The 20,190-nt window shown below is 37.3% G+C and overlaps 2 protein-coding genes across 3 annotated transcripts in view; one reads left to right on the plus strand and one right to left on the minus strand.

Moving 5' to 3' along the window:
- The window catches only part of iglon5 (IgLON family member 5), a 236,897-nt gene extending 227,262 nt beyond the window's left edge, over nucleotides 1-9,635 (plus strand). Inside the window, exon 8 of the mRNA XM_084088959.1 lies at nucleotides 8,460-9,635. Coding sequence (XP_083945085.1) covers nucleotides 8,460-8,542 — 83 coding nt within the window. The 3' untranslated portion in view covers nucleotides 8,543-9,635. The remainder of the gene's footprint in view (nucleotides 1-8,459) is intronic.
- LOC311067233 (free fatty acid receptor 2) overlaps nucleotides 1-20,190 on the minus strand; it is a 32,566-nt gene that overhangs the window by 4,561 nt on the left and 7,815 nt on the right. Inside the window, exon 4 of one of the 2 annotated variants that reach the window (XM_084088962.1) lies at nucleotides 6,369-6,399. The gene's annotated coding sequence lies outside the window, so the exon portion shown is untranslated. Of the gene's footprint in view, nucleotides 1-3,534; nucleotides 3,592-6,368; nucleotides 6,400-20,190 lie in introns of those variants that run through there. The other variant, XM_084088961.1, reaches the window with a different exon arrangement.

Consider the following 20,190-nt stretch of genomic DNA (forward strand, 5'->3'; position numbering starts at 1 on the left):
GTTCTCGAGAAACTATTGCTCGCTCGCAAGAAACTCGAGAAACATTTGCACGTTCATAAGAAACTATTTCACGTTCTCTAGAAACTATTGCGTGCTCACGAGAAACTATTTTGCGTTCTCGAGAAACTATTGCATGCTCACGAGAAACTATTGCGCGTTCACAAGAAACTATTTCGCGTTCACGAGAAACTATTGCGTTCTCGAGAAACTATTGCGTGCTCACGAGAAACTATTGCGTTCACGAGAAACTATTGCGCTCACGAGAATCTATTGCGTTCACGAGAAACTATTGCGTTCACGAGAAACTATTGCGCTCACGAGAATCTATTGCGTTCACGAGAAACTATTGCGTTCACAAGAAACTATTGCGTTCACGAGAAACTATTGCGCTCACGAGAATCTATTGCTCGCTCACGAGATACTTGAGAAACGTTTGTGTGCTCACGAGAACCTATTGCATGCTCTCGCCTTCTCACACAAGTTAATGCACTGTGTTGATACAAGTGATAAGTCTTTAATTATAGTAAAATATTGTTTTTGAAGAAGCAAGCTTTGTTTATCCAACTGTCCTGTACAGACACTGTAAATTTGACAGCTAATAAAAAATATTAGGGTAGTTAAAGATAAGGTCATTTATTAATGTCAACAAAAATTGTGTACAAAACGTGAGTCTGATAAAACCAACTGTGTGTGACACATTCAGTGTGCAGTGCTGGCTCAGGGGTCAATTAAGGCAACACAGGAAATGCATCATGGAACCTTTAGAGATATAAGATAGGGCTGCTAACAAGAAATGAGTAATAAGGTTATTCTGGTCATTGTTGATCAATAAATAAGCATGTACAGTAAATGTTTGGTGACTATATGTCTTCTTTCAAAATAACAGAAATATTAAACAGCTATACGTATAAATACTTTAACATTAGGGCTGCATGATATATTGAAATAAAATTGCAGGGCAAACTGGCAAAATACTGTACTATAAAATACAATTATTTATTTATAAATACTCAAATGTTTTTTAACAATACATTAATATTATTACAATCAGTGTTGGGGTAATGCGAGTTATGTCATCAGATTACTTTTTTCAAGTAACTAGTAAAGTAACATTACAACGAAGTTACCTTTTCAAATAAGTAACAAAAGTTACTTTGTTTCCTATTTACTGACTGACATCTCTTCTGTCCTTATCTTGAGAAGAATCGTGAGTAAGTGCAGAAGTGTTGTGTGCGCTGGTGAACATAATGCTTTTTGTTCTACTAGACTAACGTGAGCAGTCATTTACTAATCTCACTTGCACAAAGACCGATTCAGTATTCATCAGAATGAATAAAACAGTGAAATGCAAACTCAGATTATTAGGCAAACCTGCGATAATTAAACAGGCCTATGTATTTAAGCTCATTTTATTGACCAATGTCTTTGCTGCAGACCTTCGATGATCCAATTAAACCTTTGTGTTTCAACCAAAAGTTTGTTTGAGCTACGGTGTGATCACTTTTGGTGTGAAAGGGCCTTTACATTTGCCAAAAACAGAACTTATGTTTTTAAAAAACAGACAAGCAAGCCCAGACTACGTGAGAAAAAGTTTTAAAAAAAAGTAACGCAATGCATTATTTTCCATAAAAAGTAGCTAAGTAACGCAATTACACTGAAAAAAAATATTCGTTGAAATTAATCCATTTTTTTATCGTAAGTGGTTGCATTCAATTGATTTTATCTACAGTGGTGTGAAAAAGTGTAAGTATTTGCTGCCAAAAAAGCTAATGTTTTTGTTTCATCTGACCATAGAACATTTGAAAAGTAACTGGCACTACTGGAACTTCAAACGGGATGGGTTCTATGGTCAGATGAAACAAAAACATTAGCTTTTTTGGCAGCAAACACTTAAGATGGGTTTGGTGCACACAGGGATAAAAAAGTACCCCATGTGTAAAATGAAATACTCTGCTGTATCTTTAATGCTGTGGGCCTAATTTTCTGCCAGAGGTCCTGGACATCTTGTTCAGATACATGGCATCAGGGATTCGATCAAATACCAACAGATAAAAAATCTAAACCTGACAGCCTGTTCTAGAAATCTTATAACGGAGAACAGGATGGAGAGATTCTGTATGGAGGAATGGTCTCTGATCTCTTGTCAGGTGTTCTCCAAACTCATCAGGCATTATAGGAGAAAACTCAGAGCTGTTATCTTGGAAAAAAGAGGTTGCAAAAAGTATTTAATAAAAGGGGGCAAACAATTGTTCCCAACGTGTTTTGGAGAAAAACATTTATTTCATAATGTGATTTTCCCCCCACTTTCAATTATTTTACTTCAATGAAAGGTTAGATTTTTGCACATTTTTTAAATAAAATATCAAATGGATTAAAAATGCAGATTTATTTTTTTACAGCCATATTTGATCATATTTACCAAGGGGGCAAACACTTTTTCACACCACTGTACATTTAAACAAATGCATTAAGTTGAACTAAAATTGATTAAGTTCAACTTCATGCATTTGTTTAAATGTAGATAAAATCAATTGAATGCAACCACTTACGATAAAAAAAAAATTTATTCATTTCAACGAATCATTTTTTTCAGTGTACCCAGACAGCAAAGTAGTGTCAGCCCAAATCCATGTGTACCAGATGTGGGCCGGATCTTGGCCGACACCATGTTGCTGTCTGGGTAAGGAGTAACGCAAAATTGTAAAGCATTACTTTTATAAGTAACTTTCACGAACACTTATTGCAATATGTTTCTTGTTTAATTATTATTATTATTATTTTATGGTCAAATTGAATGGGTGAAAAAAGAGTAGGAATGTGGCCCATGTCTCTCACTCTCTGTTCAATTTTGAACCCAGTACCCAGTAAACCCGATTATGACATTTTCAAGTTTTTCCCAAATCGTAATTTTATTGTATGTATGCAGATTCACTCCCCTTCAAAATCACCTCAATCTAGAAATATTAATTATTTCCAAATAAAGTTATTATATGAATTTGAAAAAAGCCCCAAATATTGCATGTCATTTTACACCCCCAATATCATGCAGATCAAATATACAGATCTAATTTAATGTACTTGTGAAGGTGTTATAAGTGATATTATTATTAACCTAACTCTAACTTCCACACTGAACCTAGACAGACTCTTAACTGGTCGAAATTCTGCACCACAAAAAAAAATGTCTAACAATTTTCAAGTCATAATTACGATGTGATCGTAACGGTGTTAAGTTGATTTTGGTCAGGAAAAAATGGACACAGGCAATATCATATTAGACAAGCAGACAAACAGGCTTTTAACATTTATGCATCAGCAGATTAGGTGTTTAACTGATGATTTATCTATGCATTTTATCTTTCCAATGATTCATGTGACCACAGAGAATCCCCAAACTTAAAAATGTTTGTGTTAGCCTTAGAAAATGATTTCTGTTGATTAATTTCAGAAGTAAGCCTATCATGATACCATTTAAAGGTGGTTAATGACAATCTCAAACTACAAAAAACGGAAGAAACAGAATTAATGTCATACCTTAAACCAGTCCAATACCACAGACTCAGAAGTGACTGTCCTCTTCTCACTCACAAGCAATTTATGAGGAGATTATTATGACACACACACACGCGTAATGACACAACAGGAAAGTAGCAATACTTCCTGTCTTAACGTTACTCCAAGCAAGTGTAATCATTATACACTCACGTTTGCTTATTCAAATATCAGTAAGAAATTAATAATTAATAATTATGTACTATACAAAATGAGTAGCCTATGTATAGACCTTATGCATCAGAGAAACAAGCACGCAGGCATCTTTAGAATATTATCTCTGAACATTTTTGTGGTAGATCTGTAATTTTTTTGGCGATGCAGTCTAAGAGTAATCAGCTGGTGAAGTGGATTTACTTATATGTAGAGTTAATGAAAGTTATCATGAGCATTATAATGTTTGAAGCGGATCTCATTTCAAATGCCAGTAGACCAGGAAGTGGTTAAAACGAGTGGTTAATTAAATCTGTAAGATCTCACCTTTATGCTGTGGAAAAACAAACCGGAAAACGAGCGCAGCGCTGAAAAGGGGCTACATAAGGTATATGGGCAATTCTTAGACTATGGGCACTTTCATGTCCTTTGATCATATTTTATAAAAAACATTTAATTTTGAAAAATTAACACTTTCATAGTTAAATTTACAATGAAAGTACTTTAGGAACTTTTTACCGGTAGTCTACGATGATTTTTTCACCTTTTTAAACACCATTATACATGCAAATATTGCTGTTTTGTGCTTGTCCCACACCCAGACTTCTGACCTTCAATAATGAAAAAGAAGTGTAAAAAAACTTATTTATCTTTTTTTTTTAAATATGACTGAATAAAGTATCAGTAAAAGAATCAAAACATAATTGAGGTATTTAAGGTCAGACAACTATTAATGTGATTTTATATACAAAATATAGTTGTCCCACAGTTTTGCTGTAATTTCCACCACAACGCTGTAATGTCCCTTTAAAAAGTTTTTTTGAAAGATTGTTTGGGTAGTTTCTATGGAGATGAACAAGTACATGTCTGACATGGAGGAGATTTTAAATTTCTTCAGCAACTTGGAGAAGAAAACTCAAGGTAAATGTTGCTTAAAATGAAAATATTTTTATTGTATGTCATTTCCAAACATGGCGTAACAATAAATGAGTTTGTAAATAAATTGATTTTTTAACACAAATAGATGTATTTTGCATGCATGCAATGCTAACTACCAATTCATAGCTAATATGTAATACTAGCTTGGATTTTTTTACAAAATACTGTAGGATTATCATTTCCACCACCGTCATTTCCACCACATTACCTTCTTGGGTGGAAATGACAAAGGTGAGGTGGAAATGACATTTATGCTTACAAGGTGGAATTCATAGATTGAGTGGCTACATATGAATATTTTATTTATTGAAATGTACAACGCTAATGTATTTATTCAAATATATATTTGTTTAAATGCCTTTTCATCTATTTTTAAGATGCTGCGGAGGTCAACTGGATAAAGGTCTCACTATTTGTGGTTAAAGTTGTTTACAGTAAGACTGTAACTGTTCATCTGGTTATGGAACCAAACAGACTAATGACTAATGATTTGTTAAATGGGTTTCAAATAAATGTTTTCTGTTTTTCTACATGGATGTCCATTCATTGTCATTTCCACAACACCCAGTCATTTCCACCACCTCATAACTTTTTAAAAAATATGTACAAAATTCTAATCACTCATTAAAAATGTCTGCATAGTTTATGGGATAATGTTCCACTTAATGTAATAACACAAGTAGTTATTTTTCTGAAATGTATCTAACCAATGCAATATTATATTTCAGGTTGTGCTGGATGTAAGCTTTGTGTTTGGGCCTCATGACAATTAATTTACTTAATCCACAAATCTATGGTAATTGCAATATAGGTATAAATTGGTAAAACTATGTGTGAAAGTGGTCTTACACTGTTAAGAAATTATGTATATCATAATAATTTTAAATAATAATCAAATATTTGCATGTGATGGAAATGACATTTGTTCAGTGCGGATCGGAAAATATGTCAAAAAACACCAATTTGTCTTATAATGTAAGTGCGTTCTCTTATGGATCATTAAACTAGACTAGTTATATTTAACTGTTAGACTGTGACAATTTTGATTTGAACACTTTTTTTACTTCAAGTTCACAAGGCCAAAAGTGCCCGTAGTTGAAGAACCACCCATATATGTATGCGAGTGTCTAAATGTACTGTTTTCTTTTGTTTTGAGTGTTGTTAGTTGGGTTGCTATGCTGTTGCTAAAGTGTTTTGGTTGGTTGTTTACTCACAAAAGAGTGAAGAGTTTATGATGCACCAAAGTTTTATCGCTAGAGACAGTATTATTTATGCCTATGGTATAGTGCTGTATTATTTTAGGCTATTTTTAGGTTTCATTTATCTGCCAAACTAATAAATAACAAAAAAAAGATGTCTGAAGTTCTCAAATATGACTGTGCAGTTCCCTAATGTAGTGAGAAAGCGTTTGAGACGTGATCGGACGCTACGTTGCTTTACACATTTCCTCTTTTGCAAAACTCAGGATTTTACAATAGAGGACAACTCGGGATTGTGTAATACTGGACAATGAAATATTTAACATTTTCAATATATATGACTTGAACTTTCACTTTTAACTAAACTAAACTACTGAAACTATTTAAGTCAAACCAGTATTTTTTCCCAGACCTCTTAGAGATTATGCTGGTGTTTTGAATATATTGTGCTTGACCTAAAAAGTGAAGCGATTCACATTCAAGCTCATTTCAAAGAAATAGTTAGACAGGTCATTATTTACTCACCCTAATGTCGTTCCAAACCCGTACAGCGCTTCTGTGTAAAACAAAAGAAAGAGTTTGGCTGAAACACTAGGCTACAATGAAATGAGGATTTAATCTGGACAACAAAACACCATAAACGAACCATAAAAGTGCTTCATATGACTTGTCCAAGTCTCCTTGGTATATCTCATATGATATGATATAGCTTTTATGTGAGGAACAGTTAATATTAACTTCAAATTCCTGCTATCCAATCTCATTCCTGCATGCACATATTCAAATTGTGAAGATTTTTGTTCCTTGCACTTGTGTTATTTTAAATAAAACTGAAATAAATATAAATTAAAGCTAAAAAGATTTTAAAAAAATTACAACTTGAAATGAGAAAATATAAAAACGAAAGCCAATGCAAATTTTAAGAAATAAAATATAAATAATACTAAAATAACACTGGTTCCTTAAATAAAAAATAAAAAAACTATGTGGTGTAAAGGGTGTGTATGGGTAAATAAAAGTACATTATAGGCCTGTCACGATCATGATTTATTATTATTATTTTATTACATTTTAACTATACACATTTAACATATACTTTACCGTGTAACAGAAAACAAACAAAAACAAACAAAAAATCAACAAAAAACAAAACAACAACAAAAAAGCTTCTCAATATATTGATATTCAGTATAATGATATTCTTCTATCAACATTTTTGTTGTCCCCAGAGTGCAGAGCCGGACAGTAACGGAGTACATTTACTTGAGTACAGTACTTAAGTACAATTTTGAGGGATCTGTACTTTACTCGAGTATCATTTTTGGGGAGTACTCATGACTTTACTCAAGTACATTTGAGAGGCAAATATTGTACTCTTTACTCCACTACATTTCTATCCATAACTGTGAGTACCCGTTACTTCTTCTAAAAAAAAAACAAATAAAAAAAAAGGAAAAAAGAAACATCTCGGAAACCCTCAATTTGTTGTTTCCCTCTCAAATGTGATTGGATTGTGCAGGCGCCACTGATTGGGACAGCCTATCAGCAATCACCTTCAGCTTTCCGCCAAAGTCAACTCCATGGTCAGATTTAGATAAGAGACGAAACCATGGACGAAACAATGGATGAAGACGCAGCAGGTCCATCCCGGGAGTGATATTTTTTTTCCCAGGATGGTAGGGGAAGACTCATGAATATTCATTAGGGAAGTCATCCCTGATTGGTCTTAACCCCAGTGACGGGTAGGTTTAGGGGCGGAGTTAGGGAGGTCATAAGACCCCCAGTGACGGGTAGGTTTAGGGGTGGGGTTAGGGGTAGGTCATCAGACCAATCAGGGATGACTTCCCTAATGAATATTCATGAGTCTTCCCCTACCATCCTGGGGGAAAAAATATCGCATCCCGGGAATGTGCCAACCCGTGGCCCCACCTCGCCAGACTATTTCAATTTTCTGAACAAGTTAATGATAGTTTTCGCTTCAAGTGTTTGCTGTGTTTACCAATGTAAGCACTGTGGCAGTAGTAATGCAATATTTAGAAAATGTACTCTTGTACTCTTGATACTCAAGTACTTTTAAAAACAAGTACTTCAGTACTTTTACTTAAGTAGACATCTGACTGTAGTACTTTTACTTGTACTTGAGTAAAATTTAGCAAGGGGTATCTGTACTTTTACTCAAGTAATGTAGCTGTGTACTCTGTCCGCCTCTGCAAAGCACTAAATGGTTTAGCTCCGCAGTACTTGAGCGAGCTCTTAACGCATTATAGTCCTTCACGTCTATTGCGATCTCAAAATTCCGGCCAGTTGATAATACCTAGAATATCAAAATCGAATGCTGGCGGTAGATCCTTTTCCCAAATTAGCACCAAAACTTTGGAACAGTCTTCCTAACATTGTCCGGGAAGCAGACACACTCTGTCAGTTCAAAGCTAGAGTAAAAACACATCTCTTTTACCTAGCATACACATAACACATTATAGACTTCTATAATTCAATGTTAGGCTGTATAGTTTAGGTCAGCCGGAACCGGGAACACTTCCCATAAATCCTGATGTACTCGTTACATCATAAGAAGAATGGCGTCTACGCTAATATTATTCTCTCTGTTTATCCGAGGTTTACCGCAGTCCGCCGGATCCAGGCCGTATCCAGATCCGATAAAGGACCTGTGCCTGGACATGATGACAACGCAGTCCTGAAGTCCCAACCAGTCTCTCCCTGTTTCCTGAAGTCAGCTGGACCCCGGCCGTTTCCAGATAAGATGGTGGACCTGCACCTGGACCCATCCATGACGCATCCCTGAATCCATGTACATCCATTCCCCACCTGCACAACTGGGATTTAAACCCTACTAGTGTCTTCTGCTAGTTAGCAAAGCATTAAAGAACTATATCAACCATTAAATAACATATTGGAGGTTAAAATAATAGAAGATTTGTCCAATTTGAAATAAACACAAAAAAATAGAGATGAAAAATAAGAAATTTACTTTTGCTATGGTTTAATAAATGTCTATGGATATTTTTTTGGCGCAATTTTTTCTCTATATAGTGTTGATATGGCAACTAGTAAATACACCAAGTTTCGTCATGCTAGCATGTGTGGAAGTATTTAAAACAAGTGTGTTACAACTAGCCCCGTGTTACGTAGTGCCCCGCTCTCCCCCACTTCATGCCACGCAGAAAAAGCCACGAGAGCCTCTTCAAAAACGAAGGTGAAGGTGAGGAAGTTACATGTGACAGGCTCATCATGTCACAATGAATATCTGCTTGCCGTTTAATCAGAGATGGTGGCAATCAGCACCGCCTCCTCTGACATTTCAGCAGATATGCTTTGTCCCGTGTGCTGAAAGATGAATCTATGTGATAATTAGACTGTCCTGTTCTGCATCTCGCCCTATAATTACCCGGAGATCTGCTGTGTCTGTGAATGAACAGGACCATGTTTATCAAAAGACACTTCTGAATGGCATTTACATGCGCACCGCGTGGACTGCTGATTGATCCCATGATGATTGTGCATCAGCAAAACGGCCTCATCAATCAGGACATCACCAATACTGTGCAACGACTGTCTCATTAGGCATGTTTGTATTTTTAGTGATGTTTGCTCAAGTTTAAAATCAGGATTACTGATTTAAACAAGCACCATACACAAATGGGGGAAATGTGGCTACTACTTTTTTTTAAATTAAACTTAAAGGGATAGTTCACCCGAAGATGAAAATGAATGAATTTCTGTCTTCTGCTGAACACAAAAGATGATATTTTGAAAAATGACAGTAACCAGTTGTGGGGCACCATTGACTTCCATAGTATTCCATAGCATAGTATTTTTCCATACTATGGAAGTCAAGGGGGTCCATAAACTGTTTGGTAAACCCATATTGTTCAAAATATCATCTTTTGTGTTCAGCAGAGGAAAGAATCTCATACAGGTTTGTAACAACTTTAGGGTGAGTAAATGATGACAGCATTTTTATTTTGGGTTGAACTGTCCCTTTAAAGGATCTTTCCAACCAAGAACGACACCTATAAAGATAACTATTATCATACACATAAGTGCACCATATTTTTCTGTTTATTATAAATATGCGCCACTTTTAATGGTCGAGCTCGAGGACGGATTCTGATTGGCTCAATGTTTTCATCTTTCATCAGCAGGATATATTTTCTCTGTGTACGTTATAACTTATAGTTGTGGTGTGGACATGGCCACAGCCAGCTATGAGGTCACCGAGGTCCAGACCTGGGTATTTTTATGAGGTGTAAATAATAAATGTTGTAAATAATTGCCTAATAATAAGTAGCCTATTAACACTACTTTAGTGCAGCACCAAGATCTTCTCATCTGAGCTGCCTCATTGGTCTGTCACACCGCTCATCAACGGCAAAATATTTGAGATGACCAATCAAATCAAGGTAGGCGGGCTTTATGTTCTCGAAGTCTCGACTGTCCAGTTAACGGTCATAAAGTGCTTGATGTAAGTAACGTTTGCTAAACTAAACATTTCATATTTGACAACTAGTGTTTGGTAGAAATGTTAAACGACCGACAAAGATATTAAGGTAAACTTACTAATAAACTTTTGTCTAATTTCGCCATTTTGAATTGGAAATAGGCCTTAACGTGATTTATAGGCTATAATGTAATAATTAGTAAATGTCAATGTGAGGGGACAAGAAACATCAACAAAGCCGTTTTCATCAGATTAGGATTCAGATTAACGTTACATATTGTGAATGAATTTGATAAACTTATTTGTAGCGTTTGTATCCTTCAGTAAACTTGTCAAAGAAAATGATTACTAAAACATATAGGCTAAATATCAGTTGACCCTATGTATACTTTCTTTACTGACACAGACAAAAATAAAGCTCACCTTTAGGAGGGGAAGAGACGAGGCAAGATAAGGAGACTGAGAGATAAAGAAAGAGTGAAGGAGATGAGGAGAGAGCAGGTATTGACAAAATATACTGCTTACTGACATTGTTTTAAAGCTCTTTTTCCATATTTTTATTTTGGTCTTCAAACTTCTTGAAATGCTCAGAGAAATCAACATTTTCTCTGGGGAGCCCTCGAACCCCCCAAACTACGTTACCTCAAATTCGGGACCTTGTGATTATAAAACCCTGCCTACGGCCCTGGGTGTGGACTCTGCTATTCTTTTACATTTAGAATGATTTTTTTAAAAACTACATTGTTATTGCTAAGGCGCGTTCACGCCAACACTGTAAAAAGTGAACAGTTGGATCAACTTAAAAAAATTACTTCAATTGGTAACACCTAAAGAAATTAATTTTTCTCAACTTAAATTATCACGTTTTTCACGATAAAATGTGATAATTTAAGTTGAGAAAACTTAATTTATTTAGGTGTTACCAATTGAAGTAATTTTTTTAAGTTGATCCATCTGTTCACTTTTTACAGTGAAGAATGTTAACTATAAAGATAACTATAACAATAATAAGTAGCCTATATTAGCATCCGCAAGACAATGTTCTGTTTATTCTAAGCACATGCTGCCACTTTAAATGATCGAGCCATTTAAAGCAGGTTGGATTCTGATGTATTGATTGGCTCTCAATGTTTTTAACGCTCATCATCTGAAAAAAAAAAAAAACTTTCTGAAACTGATTCCTCTATGCAGTTATCGTTATAGTTGTAGTGTGGACTCATTCTTTTACATTTAGAATGATGTTTGAAACTATGTTTTTGTTATAGCTGAGGGCTGTTCAAAACATTGATAACTATATTAGTTAGCCTACCATGCCTGCATTAAAGCAGATACTGTACCACTCATAACACCCTAGCAACCACTTGGAACGCTCTAGCAATCCACAACCACCAAGAAACATCATAACAAACACCCACTGCAACTGCATAGCGATGTTCTTGCATCTACTCAAAACAACATAGCAACTGCTTAGCAAATACCACATTATATGTCTTAGCAATTCGCCTAAAAAACACCCTTAATAGTTCCCAAGCAACATTTTTGCAATCTGCCAAGTGGTAGAAAATGTTCCTATCTAGTTATTTCTGGTTACTTTTTCAATACAAAACCACTGTTTCCTTTATCTAGTGATGAGTAGATATGCCATTGAACTCATGCTGAGCTGTTAGAGGACACAATATTACATCTACTGAAAAATATGTATACTAACCCTAAACTCTAGTGGTCTGAATGCAAAGTGTCAAAAAATCTAATATTGTGTGGTAGGTTTCTTGAACTATTTTATTCACAATAACTTATATATGGCACCATCTTGTGGCCTCTTTTGATTTACATTACAAAAAAATCCCCAAAAAACATGCAGATTTTCTCTTAAATGCATACTTCACCCAAAAAATAAAAATTTTGGTCATTCCAACCCCACATGACCTTCTTTCTTCTGTAGAACACAACATATATTTCTAAGAACATTGACATCCAAAGATTTAAAAACATCTGAGTAATAGGATAAAGGTAATAGGATTAACTTACTTTATCAGATACGATAAAGTAAGTTTAGGCTAATTGTCATTTAGCATTTTATTACATTTAAAATTAAATGCATTTAAAATAACTATATGTCCCAGTTTATCAGTCACTCCTGGACATTTCTGTTTTAAGGTCTATATGTGTTTGAGGAAGCATTTACGTGTAATATCTGTATTGTGCAGTGGAGATATTTATCTTTATGCCTCTGGCACATACTTTCAAATGCCAATGAAAGCTTATCAGAAAGTGTCCCACATATGCGGATTCCCCCTATATCATACAACAGGAAAGTGTGTTGTTTCAGACGCCTCTGCCACAGGAAAGACAGATGAGCTCTTTATAGATACTGTGACAAAGAGCATGCAGGCTAAAAAGAGATGCAGCTTTTGCTGAAGTGGAAGTAGGACAGAAAAGACACAAACTCATGTTTAAAGTTGACAGTGGCACTCAGGATAATACAATAGCAGCAACAAATATATGTGATGTTTATGCCCACTATCGTATCTAGTAAACTCTCAGGGTATGAACTCAGTGCACAGAAAGATGAAAAACTCACATGCATGCACAATGCACAAAAAACTATATTCTTGTTACAGCCGGCTCTCAGGCTACAACACAAATGACTGTGTACGATCTTTAGACTTGTTAAAGATACACTAATGTAACTTTTGGCCCTGTAGTGATTAAAAAACAAAACTGCATGCATTTTGAATTTTGCTTACTCGGGAGGCTCCCTTGATGAGCTGACACCAGCCTTTTCTGTACGGTGGACAGCCTTCTCCTGAAGCATGGGACCTGGTCTTATTCGGGTCTGGAGAGATTGATGCAATGTCAACTAAAGCCTCCAACCCTTCTGTGCTTGGTCGGAAGCTAGGGATGGGGCCGATCCGATACCAGCGTAATTCACGTATCGGATTTTCCCGATCCAACCTGCGGATATATCCGATATCCATGAGTCATGTCTGCGCTTTAATGTTGTCTGCTGAAATGACTCCAAAAGTCATTCCCGCCGGCGAGTCTGCTAGCTGGCAGCAAACTGCGGAATGGATTTCCTGAACGGAGGCGCGGCTCAATGAGACACAGAGTTATGAGAGAAATCCGTTCCGCAGTTTGCGGCTAGCCACATGTCCGCTTTGTGTAAATACTTCACACTGGAAACGCCGCAGAGCAAGACAATGTTTGCAAAGCCGTGATTCAGAGCTCTTTAAAGCTCCCTCGCGTCGTACAACACAGCGAACGCAATCAAACATTTAAAAAAGCACCACGTTACTGTGCGTTCACACCAAACGCGAATAGCGCGTCAAATTCGCGTCTAGTTGGACGCTTGAATATTTTGAATACATTCGCGCGTCTGAGGTGAAATCCGTCTGTTCGCAAGATGCTGATGTTGATCGAGCATTCATCGAGAGAGTTACTGCATCGGAGCGAGGATCACCCTTCAGATAGTGTGTGTGTGTGTGTGTGTGTGTGTGTGTGTGTGTAAGCTGTTTACACTTGCACTTTTCTTATATTTCAAGACTCTAGTATTTGACATTTTGAGAATGTAATAAATTGACATTACAATCAATTTGAAACCCTTAAAGTTGCATATTTGTTTTCAGAATGGGATTTTTCCTGTTAACAGTATTTCCTGGTTTTTTACTTCCTTTTCTGACCTTATAATTTACCTCAAGTTGCCTTTTGGGACATACATGCGTAACTTACATACATACATACATAGCCTACATACATATCATACTTGCATGTTGAGAGAAGTTTATTTCAGCATCATATAAAATAAACAATAATGATAACAAAAATATTAAAGCAAACACAGCTCTGGTATCGGAATAGTATCGGTATCGGCCGATATCTAAATTCAGGTATCGGGATCGGATCGGAAGTGAAAAAATGTGGATCGGTGCATCCCTATCGGAAGCCCCGATGGACAAGGCAGTGCCACTTCAGTAACCTTCAGGTCAACTTCAGGAAAACTTTGGGTCAGCCCAAGAGCAGCTTTCAAGAAAATGGATGGATGGCTCTTATCTGTATGCAGGCCACCAGTCAGAAGCCCTTCAATTTAAAGACCGGTGCCATTCTTCCCTGAAGTCCATGAGGAGTTTGCACGCCCATGCTCCCATCCCTCAGCCCGAGCCCATGCCCAGGGAAACAACCTCCTCTTCTTGGTCGAGGGGGCGGACAAGTGGGGTTATGCCCACTCGCCTCCTTTCAAAGAGGCCATCGCAGCTCACCTGTGTCCGTCCTGTGCATGGAAATCCACCTCGTCTCTTCCTTCAAAGCCTTGTAGGACTAGTGCTCACATCTCTGAGAAGGCCTACGGGGTGCCCAGACACGCAGCATCTGCCCTCCATACATTGGCAATTCTTCAAGTGTTCCAAACGTTCCCTCTGAACGTGAACGCTCTTGCTCGGTCTAAAGATTCTGAGGTATTTGCGCTTGGCACCCGCCCCTAGCACCATTGCAATGCAATAGCACTATTCAGTCAGGCTTCAGCATTTTTGAAGAGAGGGAGTTTCCCCATAGCAAAAAATTGGATTTATTTGCCGCCAATTACTATGTACAATATCAATATGTATATTGATATATATTCTAATGCACGTTGTACAATTTTTTATTATATTTTTATGAGCTAGTGGAACAGAATTTCGTTCATATGTGCACTCAAAATGTACAGTTGATATACTCTCTCTCTCTCTCTCTCTCTTTATCACACACACACACACGTAACTATGTAACAGGCAGAATCTCAGTCAAAAGTGCCGCTTTCGAGCTATTAGGGGCCAGCGACTTAAATGCTTATGTCAAACTATTAAGCCGCGTTTCCACCAAAATTACCTACAATTTGTCCCAGGAACTTTTTTTCCCCTAGACCTGTTGCTGTCTGCGTTTTCACCGTGGTCTAAAGTACCATGAAGATTAGGCAAATTAGTCCAGTGACGTAGGACAGCGCGCTACTTTACAGTTCCCACTGGATTTCATCCTCTGAATTTAAAGGACAAATCCAGTGAAAAATGAACCTAGGGGTAATTAACACATGGTTACCGAGTCGATCGTTCCCTGCGATGCGTTTTCTGCGCATCCTGCGAAGCACTGAGAACTTTGTAAGTGTACAGACAGTTTAATAAGAAGATACTTTATAAAGACAGTACATTACGCGTTTACAGACAGGCGTCATCTTGGAAAACAGTCTCGACTAGTAGAGTCACGAACGCCGTGCTACGTTAGATTTCACTATGCGTAATTCCTATCGACCAGCTCTCTTAGCACGGCGTTCGTGACTCGATTAGTCGAGACTGTTTTCCAAGATGACGCCTGTCTGTAAACGCGTAATGTACTGTCTTTATAAAGTATCTTCTTATTAAACTGTCTGTACACTTACAAAGTTCTCAATGCTTCGGTTTGCATGTAGGGACCCTCATTATGCTACCGTGTTAGTGTGAGGCTATTTTGAGCATTGTTAGTGGTATTAACTAGCGATTTACTTTTACTTACTCTGTGCCCCATATACTAGTGTTATGAGCTAATCTGTTTTTAAAGATAAAACTCTATACATTCGATTTTCATGAAAACGCATCGCAGGGAACGATCGACTCGGTAACCATGTGTTAATTACCCCTAGGTTCATTTTTCACTGGATTTGTCCTTTAAGCTTAATAAAGCCTGAACCTCGTCGTCAGTCCATCGGTTGTATTTTTGAAACTCCATTGTTGATTCGAATAGCAAACAACTGTTACTGCACACACCGCAACAGATTTTAATAAATGGTGTCAATCAATCAAAATGCGGCATGAACTCAACCAATCAAACCAAACTCAACCAAAAACCAACTCAATAAGTTTTACTTCTCCCCACTCCATTTCAAGCATAAGTGTATAAGTTATTATTATTATTATTATTATTATTGTGTATCTTTTCTGTTGTCACACTATTTGCTTGAAATAAAAAAATAAAATAAAAAATAAAAAAAATCAGCATGTTCTGCGCCCAAGTCCCACCCCTGAAAGTTCCTGAACTTTGATAAAGTACTACGTCGAGAGCAGGGACTTTCGGAGGTTCGGAGCTTTTCGGACTTCATTTAGACACTGGTTCCTGCAGTGGAAACACACAGAGTACCACCCCAAAGCCCCTAGCTCCAGGGGAAAGTTCCTGCGGTGGAAACATGGCTTTTGTGGTAGTCTTTCAGCTTGAGGCCGTCTACACTGGACGTGACAAAGCAAAGGTTCCAAATCCATATTTTTCATGTCAGAAGTAGCATGAGCGCTTTGAGTACGTCAGAAATAGAATGGAACATCAGTTTACTGTTGGGGATTTGTTGAGTCACGCCACATCTAGTGTAGACAGTATCACTGATTATAATGGGCATTATTGTCCTTTGTGTCGTCGTGTCGCTCGGACATGGTGTTAATCAACGCACTTGTTCGTTATTCTTCCTAATGTTATGTCAAGTGAATGTCCTTAAACACTAATCAAAGAATTATCATACCTTTTGTTCTCCTCTTTTTAAAGAATGTCAATAGCTCTTGAAATAGTTCTCTTGGCCATTTTGAACAGCGTGAAAAATGACGAAAGCTTGCGTGACTTTGCGCACAGCTCGTTACAACATTGACTTCTGATTGGACAATCGCCATACTTTATAATTTGTTGATAGCTGGGTTTCAGTCACGTGATTATGATGACGAGCGAAGGCGGCGCGATTTTAGACGGAGGGCAGGAAGTAAACATGGAGAATACGTCTATGGAGGAAACCGTTGCAGAGAGTCCGTATTGTACGGATTTAGATCCAGTTTCAAGACTTAGATACAAGGAGTTAATTAACAGATATGTTGGACGTGACTCGTTCCTCATGAAGATGAGTGAGTTTTCGTTAGAACTAAAAGGCCGTGTTGCAGGGTTAATTTTACAACGAATTTGTGCAATTTGCTTGTTGGTAATAAACATTTAAACTGTTATCCATTGTATTTTATGTTGTTGGGTATCACAAAACGGAATATAATACGAAAAAGTAGGTACTATCTTACAGTGGTTTGCAACGATTCTCCTTTCCCCCACAATGCATTGCATTACGTCACCTTGGGGAGAGAATTTACCAAAGCCCGCCTTGAAAGCATTGAGAGTGACTAGAGAGACGAGTAGTAGACGAGAGTATTCAGATAGCGCAGATTATAGATAAATACATAGATATTGATAGATAGATAGACTAGATATATAGATAGACAGACAGATAGATATAGATAGATAGGCTAGTATAGAGAGAGATAGGCAGACAGCCAGATAGCATAACGTTAGCATAGCTAGCAGCTAGATAGATAAATAGATAGAAATATGGGTGTATGCTATCTTCAGCACAAATGGATTCAGGCAGCATGCCTCAAATCCTGGATGCTGAGTGAGGCACGTCACATCTGGTCGTGGGGTGAGCTCCTCGACCAGCGACCAAAACGCACTCACTTCCCTACATCACAAGCTTTCCAACGCAGTTTCCATGAGACGGCACCGCTCACACAAGCACCTGCCAAACACGGTGACAGACACGCGGCGGCTACGTTTGCAACAACATTTTCACCGGAGGAAGAGATAAACGCTTAGAAACCATATAGCTAGCATGATGCCTTCTATTTCTAGATGACAAAGACAAAGTTTACCAGTACTACGACACTATGACGGTTACCGGTACTTATCTGAACTAACGTCATGATCACTGCCACTAGATATAAAGAAAACGTTGATTTTTCACTCTGTGCTATTCAATGACAGTAAAAAAAAAAAAAAAAGTGTCGTTATTGTGCACGGATGCTCGTAGACTAGCTCCAGTACTCATTGCTGCGTTGCTAAATGATAGCAACTCACCAGGACACTTGACCAACTCTCCACTCATTCTCCATAGTTCTAATACTAGGCTGAGGCTACCTTTCCTCCACTTCTCCCCAACGTGACGTCATCACCGAATTAAGTAAAAAAAAAAAACGTTAATACCAAAAACGTAAAAAACTGGTCTTTAAGACCATTTTTGAGACATTTTAAAAATGATATACATATCTTGAGTGATTTATGTACCCATTAATCGACAGTGGTGGTTAACCTGCAGTCGAGGCTGTTGACATCACCAACTATCTGGTCCTTCAGACATCGTACTATACCAGACAGCAAATGAAGGCCTATAAAAAAGTCTGGAAGCGTACAACTTTGTCGAAGAGATGCCTCTGATTTAGGCTTAGTTTTTTGGTAACCAAGGTTGACCATTGGAGCCCAGTCTACCGGACTTAAAAAGTCCCAATGAACTCCATATTAGACTACCAGTAACTTAATAATCACTACTAAGTAAATGAGCATTTAACGACAACCTAATGCTATATAAACACAGACACAAAAACCAAGTTAGCTAGCTAACATACCTCCGACGAAGTGGTCCCTGCAGACACGGGCATTAACAGACTCTGCTTCTCCCGACCGCAGACGTAGGTTTGGTTTAAAATCCACTTTTTACAGCGTTGTTCTGTGAGCTTTTTACATTTCTCACCTTTATGAATGACAATATTTGGTACTCTATAAAACCCCCTTCCCTTTTCTCGGTTAGAACGATTGGAGCAGCCGTAAACTACACAAAACATGGGCATTTTTTCAGACGGAAGATCCTCAACTATTTCACTCCCTGCCCTCCATCTGAATTTCGAGCTCTTGCGAAGCAGCAATGTGACGTCACGTGAAACCAACCTATTATCATACGTAGAAATTTTTTAATTTGCGTGATAAGTTTTACATGTACAACACTGTTAAACTAATTAAGATGTTATGGGGTGAATGGTGTTTTTACAAAGGGGATGCTTTTTGTAATTTTTTTTCAACAAGGGGGATGTCATCCCCACGCATCCCCTTCAAATTGAGCCCTGGTCTTAATGCCTGTTTAATTGCATTAAGTATTAGTGAAATATTGCATTACGATGAGTTATTCTCATTGACGTAATTGTCCTCTACAGGCACTGGTATCTAATCCAGCTGTATCTTCACCACACAATGGAGCTTTAAGGTAGTAAAGAATCGTATTTTTGGAAAGTAGGTCACTTATTAATGGCAATAAAAACAGTTCAACACAGATTGGACTGACTAAACCAAACATCTGTGCTAAATATGCATCTATGCTTGCAATAATAATTAAACATGTTGTATATTTAGGATATTATCAAATAAATTCTAACTATATAACAACGCATCTCTGGAAATGGATCTAGGAACATTTCACTTGTTCAGGTGTTATTACTGATGCACATGCAGAAATCAAAATGCATTATTAGGTGATACATTTTGACACCACTAGGGTATTTGTAATATCTATACAACTACTGATGAAGTAATTACAATCAACACAAGCTACTAACAAAATATTTCCTAGAACACTTCCAAACTGGTCAGCTGCATCATAATGACTGTATGGTCTACATGTATTAATCAATGTTTTCATTTTAAGCTTGCATTACCAGTCTGTCACGTGGGTTGCAGGAAGGCAGGCAAAGAAGATAATTTCCAATACAATGTTATGTTAATAATAATCCAGAAGACAGGTAAACAGGCTGAGCAACACACACTTACAAATAACTGAGATCAGACACAGACAGAGTGAACAGGAAATAGCAAACACAGATGATGGTAATTAATAGGACACGGGCGATACAGATTAACTAATGATGGTAACCAGGGAGACAGACTAGTGGCGGGAAACTGAACAAAGTCCATAAACACAGTGTTGACACAGTCAAAGATGGGAAACTAGGGGAATACCAGACTGTGCAATGGAAAATATAAGTGAAGTGACATTTATGAAATATAGAAAATTAACCAGCACTAACATTTTCAAGACAGAAACAAATA

Source organism: Abramis brama, assembly GCF_963993115.1.
Source record: "Abramis brama genome assembly, chromosome: 17".
Classification (NCBI taxonomy): Eukaryota; Metazoa; Chordata; class Actinopteri; order Cypriniformes; family Leuciscidae; genus Abramis; species Abramis brama.